This window comes from Pteropus alecto, unplaced genomic scaffold (assembly GCF_000325575.1).
Source record: "Pteropus alecto unplaced genomic scaffold, ASM32557v1 scaffold344, whole genome shotgun sequence".
Taxonomy (NCBI): Eukaryota; Metazoa; Chordata; class Mammalia; order Chiroptera; family Pteropodidae; genus Pteropus; species Pteropus alecto.
In genome coordinates, this window is record NW_006434840.1 from 762,714 (window position 1) to 771,613 (window position 8,900).

Genomic DNA, 8,900 nt, shown 5'->3' on the forward strand with positions numbered 1-8,900 from the left:
AAGATTTCTCATTCTCATTCTGCCATAAGGAGATAAGATATGACTACTTGCATTTATAGGGAGCTTCAAGTTCCCAGAGAACATGATTAAATTTCAGGAACTATCATTTCTTTTCTGGCATTTTCATGGAAACATTTTGGACATAATATGGATATAGTCCTCTTGTCTATCTAAATAAAATACTAATAAGAATCTCTGGTGGCTCTTGCAGCTCCTGAGACAATAACTATGATGTCAGAGGAAAAGTACCATGGGCAGGAGAGAACACAAAGAATGGAGAGGGGAACAGTCTCCAGAATAAGAGATGAAATTCAGGAGACCACAAGTCAAAGTGTAACTTTTCTTTAAGTGATGTAGACACATCTTGATGAACCTGGAGGTCTAATTACTTCAGTTTACTCACTGTTGGGAGAAAGAAAAAAATGTAGGAAATGAGAACAGGAGAAAAAACAGAAAGAAATGAAAGAGCAAGTGAGACGCATATGGTGCTTATATGGCCTCCATCTCTCAAGTTCCAACCCTTACTCTTACTCCCTCTACCATGAAAAATGAATGAAACCTAATTATTTTGTTTCCACCCTGTCTAAGAGATTTTGAAGATGGATAATCTATCGCGGTCTGGGCAGCTTAAACTCTAGGCACTGGTGGGTAGAGAAAGGAGGTTTCTACTTCTGGGGATGGAGGGGGACTGGGTAGCTCATCGAAGTCTTTGAATCGTGGGAATTTCGGCACTTCAGGATTGAGATCCACCCAAGCAGAGTGGTGAGTGGGTGAGACAGAGCTCAGCATCTTATGGATTTCCATTATGACTTTCTTAACTTCAATCTGGAAGCTATCACTGAGCCAGCAATAGATGCAAGAGTTGTAGCATGAGCTGCTAATTGCCAGCCAGTGTAGGAAGAAGTAGAGACCATTGTGGCTTGAGATGGATTCACTGGATAGAAGCACCAGGTAGAGGTTGAGAGGAAGCCAGCAGATAGTGTAGACAAGCACCACAATAATCAGCATCTTCAGTGTCTCCTTCTTCTTCCCACGCTGGCAGACGTAAGTGTGGATATTTACATCATCTAGAGCATTATGGATCCACAGCTTCTTGGCCACATGACCATAGACAATCATCAGCACCATCAATGGCAAGATGAAGAAGAGCAAAAAGGTGCTCAGGTCAAGGTATTTCCATGTGGACTTTGAAGTATATGAGAAACTGGGAACACAGACAGTTTCATCAGTTCTGTTTCTATGTTATAAGACAGATAGAGAAAGAGAAACATTAACTTAATTTTCCCTTTTCCTAAGACCCATAGCTAAGCATTATATGGCAGTTAGGCCTTAAGGAAGAGACATATTTACTATTTGTGTCTGTTAGGCACAAAGACTAGGGTTATAAAGCAGGGAGCTTTAGGGTTCCCCTATTCCAGACCTCTAACACGGCATATAGGGACACAATGGACTTCAAGTAGAAAGTGATATGTCTAACAACCCATTGTCATGAGAGTTCTTGGGTAATCTTAATAAATTCTAGTTTATAGAAATTTATTTTCGTATCCATGTTTTGAAATGTGTTATTCCAGTCCCTGTTCCATTCCCCTTATTCATGAGGCTTCCAAGGTCATGGATTGCTGAAATCCAAACAGTGGCCATACTGTGTTCCTCTTACCCAATCTCAACTTGGTAAAGGTATTGGTAAATGGCATGTGGGAAAGCAGCACAGGTGCTCACAATCCAAATGAGAATGATGCAAACATTTCCTTGCATTGGAGTAATTCTGGACCTCAGGGGATATAGCATCACCTGGAAGAAAAAGGACCCCAGATCAATTCAACAATTCAAATTAGGGTTACTTATTAGGCATTCAGCAACTGACATTCTTTTTCAAAGCTATAAAAACTTGGTAGGTGGGTGAGTAATGTGCTTTGGGTACTAGTTCAGTTGACAGATGAATGGCATTTTGTTTTATGAAAGAGCAAAGCTGGTTAGTATAGAGAAAAACATTTAAATGAGAAAATAGGAATCCAAGTGATGTCAAATTTTCTGTCTCTGAGTAGGGAGTTCAGTGGAAAAAAGGATGGATGTCCAAAAGTGTGACTTATATTTTTCTTTATCATATATGGATGGGTAAACACCTCAAATCCCTGCATCCTTTTACTCACTTGGTTCTCTTCATGCTCTTTTATCTTCTCCCTCCATTCTCTCCCATATTGATTCCTCCATGGTCACTCTCCCTTCCTGCCCTTCCTCCCTCCCTTCTTCTTCCTTCTTCCATTCCTCCATGCCCTCTCTCATCTTTCTCCATCTTTTATCCCTTAGATTTCTTCATGGCCCCTTCCATCTGGTTTCAGCTGCAACCCTTCAATTTCCTTCTATGTCCCTCCCACCTCACTTGTCTTCTGGCTCCTTCCTAACTGATTAACAATGTAACCCCTCCCAGCTTCTCACCCCTGCCCTATCTCTTTCCTTTTAAGTCACTTTCATCCCTCCTCCCAACTCCTTCCTCAAGTCTCTCCATGCCTTCCCACTTCCTTTGCTCAGCTCTCACTCATGGACTTCAAGCCCACTTCCTATACTCAACCCATCATCAGCCCTGAAGCCATACCCTCCTCTGACTAATCCTTTCCTTTTTTCTTTCCTTAGCTCATCCTGCAACACATCAAATAAAAGATGTTTTCCAAAGGAGGACACTTTTATCATTTGCTTATTGCTACATCTTTGCTTCCATAGCACCATATCAAACATAATGGCATTTTTAATACATAAGATTTGATATGGTGAAGGTCTGTAGTTCACCATCTTGCAATCCTCCTAAATTAGATATATATTCACATAGATTGTCTCAAGGAATTCAAAGAACATTTTAGATTATTTGTGTTCTGAGCTGCTTCTATCTATCTAATAAAGGAATCTATCCCTTTGCAAGACCTAAAGAGCCCTGGGAAACACATACCCCATGTAGGTCCAGAGAAATAGCAGCCATGGTCATCACAGTTACATAGGCACAAGAATACTGAGCAAAATGATTGAGGTGACATGTCATCTTCCCAAATACCAAGGAATTACACAGATAGTGCACCTGTGGGAGAAAGGGCATGATGAGGCACAAAGACTCAGTCCTGTGTTTTCTCCTCTTACAAGCTCAAAAACAGAAGTAGAAGCCTCTTGCTTCACCAAACTGCTGACATTGTCTCAGGAAGCAAAGAAACATTTTCACACTGCAGCTGTCACACCCTTCCCATCTTTTTCCACACAAAGACTGCAGCCTGGACACAGACTCCATCCAAATCACAAGAAGGGTTAGCCACCATCCATTCTAAACACTGCGTTTGAAAGATGGGGCAACTGAGGCTAGGTTTCTCCTCTACTCAATGTCACTGTAAAGCTCACCGGCAACGGATCCCTGTTGCCTCTCCGGGCACCCTAAGTCTCTCAGCCTCTGCCAAGGCAGGAGATTAATTCAGCAACATAGATACAATAATGCCAATACCTCCGCCGCTAGTTTCCAAACCGTTTACAAATTCTCTCAGCCATTCCTGTCTCTACGCACTTTCCAAATCAACCCAACCCCTTTCCGCGTTCCTTCCCACCACACAGCTCTCTCTGTCGCAAGTGCAAAAGCGTGTTTCTGTTCTGAAGGCCTGACCACCGGGTCCCCCTCCTCAGCACCCAGCTTACCATGGTGAAGGGGGAGCTGAGAAAAGCCAGCATCATGTTGGTCACGGAGATGTTGACAACAAAGAGGCCGGAGGCAGTGTGCACCCTCCTGTGCTTCATAATCACATGGTTTAAGATCCAATTGCCTAGTATAGCAGCAAATACCACTATAGTGACCCCATTACTAACCAGAACTGTACCTGCTCATCTTGGGACACCACCTCCGAAGCCATGGGACCTGACATGCCAGCCAGGTTGCCCATGTTCGAGACATGTTCAGGCAGCTTATGGATCATGGAGAGCACGCTATCGCGGCCTGAGCTACCAACCGCAGACGCAGCATTAGAAATAGCCTGCAGCACCTGGGAGGCGGTGGGGGTGATCAGGTCATCAAACCCGCTCGGCACACTCAGAGCTTCGGGGGTCAGCTCATCCGCATAGCTCATGGTGCTGGGGTTCGGGAAAGCCCCTTGGGGCGATTCTGTGATCACGGCGTCCAGTATGACGCCCGTGGAAAACCTCAAGGTCCCTAAGCAACTGGGTCAGGGAGCGCCTGGAGAAGAAAGAGAGAAGGGTGAGGGGTCTCCACAGAGCGCTAGGCGACCGATGGTCAGCGTTCTGCAGCTCCGAGCAGAGAATGCGCTCTCCCAGGTGTGGGGGCAGGGAGAGTGCGGGAGGCGGGGGCGGCAAGAAGGAAAGCGAAAGACTGGATCGCTGGACCGGCTTGGAGAGGGCAAGTGCGCGAAACTGAGCGGGGCAGTCGAGCGCGGGGCGAGCAAATGCAGCTGGCTCCAAACTCTCCGCAGCTTAGGGTGCGCAGGCAGTGCCAGTTCTAAATTCGGGACAGCAACTCCACGCGCCGCCCCAGCACCACTCCTCATTCTCGCAGCCCAGGGTTGTTCCAACTAAATTTCTATAGCCTTCAATTAGTCGGTGAATCCGTCTGTCTAAAGCCTTCAGGCGCTGCGCTCTGAGCTAGTGAAGGCAGTGCCTTCTGCAGCCACCCTTTATAGAAAGTCTAGGGGTCTGCGAGAGAGCCAATGGGGAGCCGCGGCTCAATCCCCGCCCTGTTCATCCCCGCTGGGGAGCAAAAGGGGTTGGCAAAGTCTTCGCCACTCCAGTCTCAGCGCCCCTCCTTTCTCTGCCATTTGTTGGCTTCTCCTCCTCCCTCTTGCTGAAACTGGAAGCCCAGACTCAAGGGATCTTCTCTTGGCAACTCCCATCATCCGCCTTCTTCACCTCCCTTTTCCTTTACTCTCCTTTTTTTCTTTTGCACCAGTGCCCAAAATACCAGCTGGAGCTGGAGTGCAGAGAACTGAGAGGGGGCTGCGGCGACTAAGGTGGCGGCTGGACAAACAGACCTATGATCTGCCTGAAAAGCTGGACGCCTCATTCGGTACTAACGACCTGGGTGGCCGTCGAGGGAGGGTGATCACCAGGAAGGGTCTGCATAAATTTTTGGATTGCACAAGGAAAGTGAAGCAGGAGACAGTCGGATAGTAGGGAGGGGACACTATAGAGACTGAGAGCCCAAGTAAACGTCGCCTGGAAAGGGGCCAGAATGATGCTGATGCCCTGCTTTCTCCAGTACGAAGCCATCAAATTCAAAAACGCATGCAATGATTCCAGGGTTCAGCATCCAGCTTCCTTGGGAGACACTACATTTTCCTCCAATACCCAGGAAGTACTACTTTGGGAACTGGATGTGGCAGGTTAGTGAGGAAGCTGAGGACGCACACCCAAGGAGGATTTGTGTTTTGGGAAGCTTTTGAAAACCGATTCTCCCAGAGTCTGATGCTGCGGGAAGAGGGAGATGGAGTTTAGTCTTTGGAGTTGAAGTGGGAAAGAGGCTGGGGCTGATATTCCCAGACTGCCTCCTGGAGAAGGGATCTGGAGATATTTGAATTACAACTAGAGCAACTGAGCTGCATCCCTAGAGGTGCTTGCAGGAAACATAACAGTGCCCTGAGACTTTCAGAGTTCAAGAGTATTTTTTACTATCATCTCCCACCCTTCCACTCATTAATTTACAGATAGAGAAATGGAGATTTAGGAAGGAAAGAGCTTAAGGAAGGTCACAGAGATAATTAGCTGAAGCACTGGACTAGAAATGAGAAGTGTGGAGCTTAGCAGTCCAGGGTGTTTTGCTCTGCAGCAAGCTGTCACTGAGAAACATCGTGTTTGTTTCAACCAGTGTCATTATTTCCTATCCACCTCCTATTGCCAAGAGGCTGTGGAGAGAGCCAGTGCCTGCACCCATCTTCTCCTAGAGGTGTTAGTAGGGGAACCACCCAATGTCTATGACTACTTATCAAGGCATGCACAGAAATTCATTATCACTATCATCATCATCATCATCATCATCATCATCATCAACGTCATCCAGGCATCAGAGGTCACCAAGCAGCCACAAAGGAGGCAAGCAAACTTCTGCCACACACGTATTATGTGTGCCTGTATGTGTGTCTTTTTATGTCTGTCTGCCTTGACTACAACTTGCTACTTATGGGTTAAAGAAGGGTTAAGAAAGAGATTGAAGGGTCTTGCAACCTTTCTGGAGTGTCCCAGCCTGTGGGGAGATGGTGGCTGACAAATTAACACCACATGGCTAATCAGAAAAAATCTAACTAAATAAAAAAAAAAGGAGAATAACTAAAGCTAGGTTTTGTGAAGGGGAGTTAAGCTTTTTGAATATAGACCTACGCTTGGAAAAATTATATGGTTATCAGGCAACTTCCTTAAAAATAAAAGAGGACATAAAAAAAAGAGGAAAAAAAAAACAGTAAAAGAAATCTGTGTCTTATTTGGGTAGCCCACAAAACAGAGACACACAAATAATCACATTGGAAAAAGGTAACAAATGTTGACTCTACCAAAGAGATCCATTGTAGAGCTGGGAGTCATTAATCTTTAGTTAGATCCCTCTGCAGCAGTTTCTAAAGGAAGACTGCCAAGAAATATCAAGTGAGCATTTAAGAAGAATTTTCTCTGTACCTGGCCCTGGGCTGGCTTCCCAATGGCCCCAAAAGGCTCCATATTTGCTGGGGGATGAAGGGCATGTTGACACGTAGTCAAATATAAGACTTTTCTAAAATCTAACTGGAGAAGTGCAGAGGTTCTGTGGCAGGGACCAGTGTGAAAGGATTGAACACACAAAGGCAGAACTCAAGTATTGAGATGCTGAGACATGGTCTTGGTCTGTACCAGCCTCTTAACTATGGTCCTCACACTCCTTGAACTCTCTGAGCCAGAGTTCCTGGATATGTCAAAGAAAGTTGGCAATATCTAGCTCCCAAAGGAGTGAAGATTCCATGCAACAGCACAGCTGAATTGAATTCAGCACAGAGAAAAACAATGCAGATTATATTATACATCTTCAAACTTTTGACGTGATTACTGTCTCTCTCTTTGCATCTCAAACACTGATGCACATGTGAACTTCTGGACCAACAGATCCTCAAAGCCCATGACTTACTTGAAACCTTGCACAGCATCATTAGTTAGTTGGGAGACAGAGGGAAGTCTGGGGTAAGCCCATCCATGCACTCAGTACATCAATGGGAAAGGGGGCTGCCTGACCATCTTTGGGCCAGGCGCTATGGGGGATTGAAAGAAGCTTACAGTTGTACAAAAGAGAAGAATCCACATCCAGGAAATAGTTAATTTCAGGCAAGTGCAAAATATGCAGACAGTCAGTGTTAGAGGAGCAAGTGTAGGTGTGGGGTGGGGGTTGAGGAAGCTTTGCAAAGGAATTAGCATTTAAGATGGTGTTTGAACTGTCAGTTGGACAGAAATGAGCAGAGAAGAGTGAGAAGTAGTAAAATTTGAGGCCTCAGAAAGCAAGAGCAAAGTCACAAAGAGGGCAAATACTCTTGGCTTGTTCCAGGGAAGAGGGGAGAAGAGAAGGTTGTGAGAGGAGAGTTTAGTAGCTGCAGTTCCTATGCATTTCCCTAGCATTTCAGGCTTTTCTAATTATTTTCCATGAAGATGGAGTGGATGAGAAGTGAGGAAACTAGTTTTACTGCAACTAATGGGAGGTGGCAGGCTCCTTGGCATAGTAAGAGCCAGAATAGGCATATTAGTTCTTATAATCTTTTCAGGTTATCTATCCATTTAGCCTCTCACTTTGCTCAGGCAAAACAACTCCCGGTTCTTGTAACTGTGCCCCTCTGGATGAGCTCAGTCTTAGCCACTGCAGATCATTTACTGTCTGTACAGCTACATCTCACACTGAGTTTACTTTTTCCTCTAAAATCACCATTACTACCTCCTCTATCTTCTAAGTTATAAAAATACAAAAACATGCACCCAAAAACACAAAAACCAAACACGTATTAGGCATAAAGTACCTACGTCTTTCACCAGACTGCCAGTGACTGCTCCAACCTTAGTTTCCCGGCTCTCGGTGCATTCTTCAGTTCTCCTCAGTGGATCCCTTAAGGCCCAGTTTCTGCTCAAATCTTGACAAAGAGATGAAAATGTCACACTTGTTTCAGTCAATCTCAACATTCAGTGAAGCTTGAGTGAAGCTTCCTTCCAAATCCAGGGTCCAGGGAGCCAGAGAGGACTACAGTGGTCTTCTTTTGTCCCAAAATCTACTTAACTTCACTCAGACAAGAAATCCTGTGACACAAGGGCAAACCCTGGTGCAAACATACTCTCTAATACTCACCTTGCCCCTTGCCATGTTTTTCCTGTCTTAGTCTGATCTTGGTTTCAACTTGTTATCTTCTATTGGCTACCCTGTTATTGCCTCAATCCCCATTCAGGCCTGGTCTCTGCTTGGAGCCCTTACCTAATATCTGAGTTCCCGTCACCTATAGATATGCTTGCTTGTGGTGGTCACCTTTTCTTATTTCCACCAAGAATTGCCAACACTGGATCGCCCTTTAGAGTGGCTGCTCTGGTGCTGAGAAATTGCGATGGGATCATGACCAAAAAAGCACCCACGACCTTTGGATACTATGCGAGGCCTACCAGGCTGTGACACCATAGCTAGCAATTTCTATTGGGGTTAATACTCTCAGCTGCTTGATCCCCTCCCATACACAGATCTCAAGTCAGATACTAATTTTAGCTCCATATCCCATGATGCTTCACATACAGTTTCACAAATTTCAAAGTTCAAAGGCTGTCTTTGCAACAAATTTCCCTAATTGAAAATAATAGCCAAAGGTGCCCTAGTCTAGGGGGTTACAGATGACTATGCCAAATTGTAGTCAATGTTACTAAGGTCACAGCCAGCTCTAGAAGGT

At 45.2% G+C, this 8,900-nt stretch overlaps 1 protein-coding gene across 1 annotated transcript; it reads right to left on the reverse strand.

The window, feature by feature from the left end:
* Positions 1 to 627: 627 nt before the first annotated feature.
* Positions 628 to 8,577, reverse strand: LOC102878818 (probable G-protein coupled receptor 83). Its single transcript, XM_015588418.1, is given in 6 exon segments — positions 628 to 1,237; positions 1,658 to 1,791; positions 2,942 to 3,067; positions 3,667 to 3,821; positions 3,824 to 4,182; positions 8,492 to 8,577. Coding segments are annotated over 6 exon segments (1,470 nt in total).
* Positions 8,578 to 8,900: the final 323 nt, after the last annotated feature.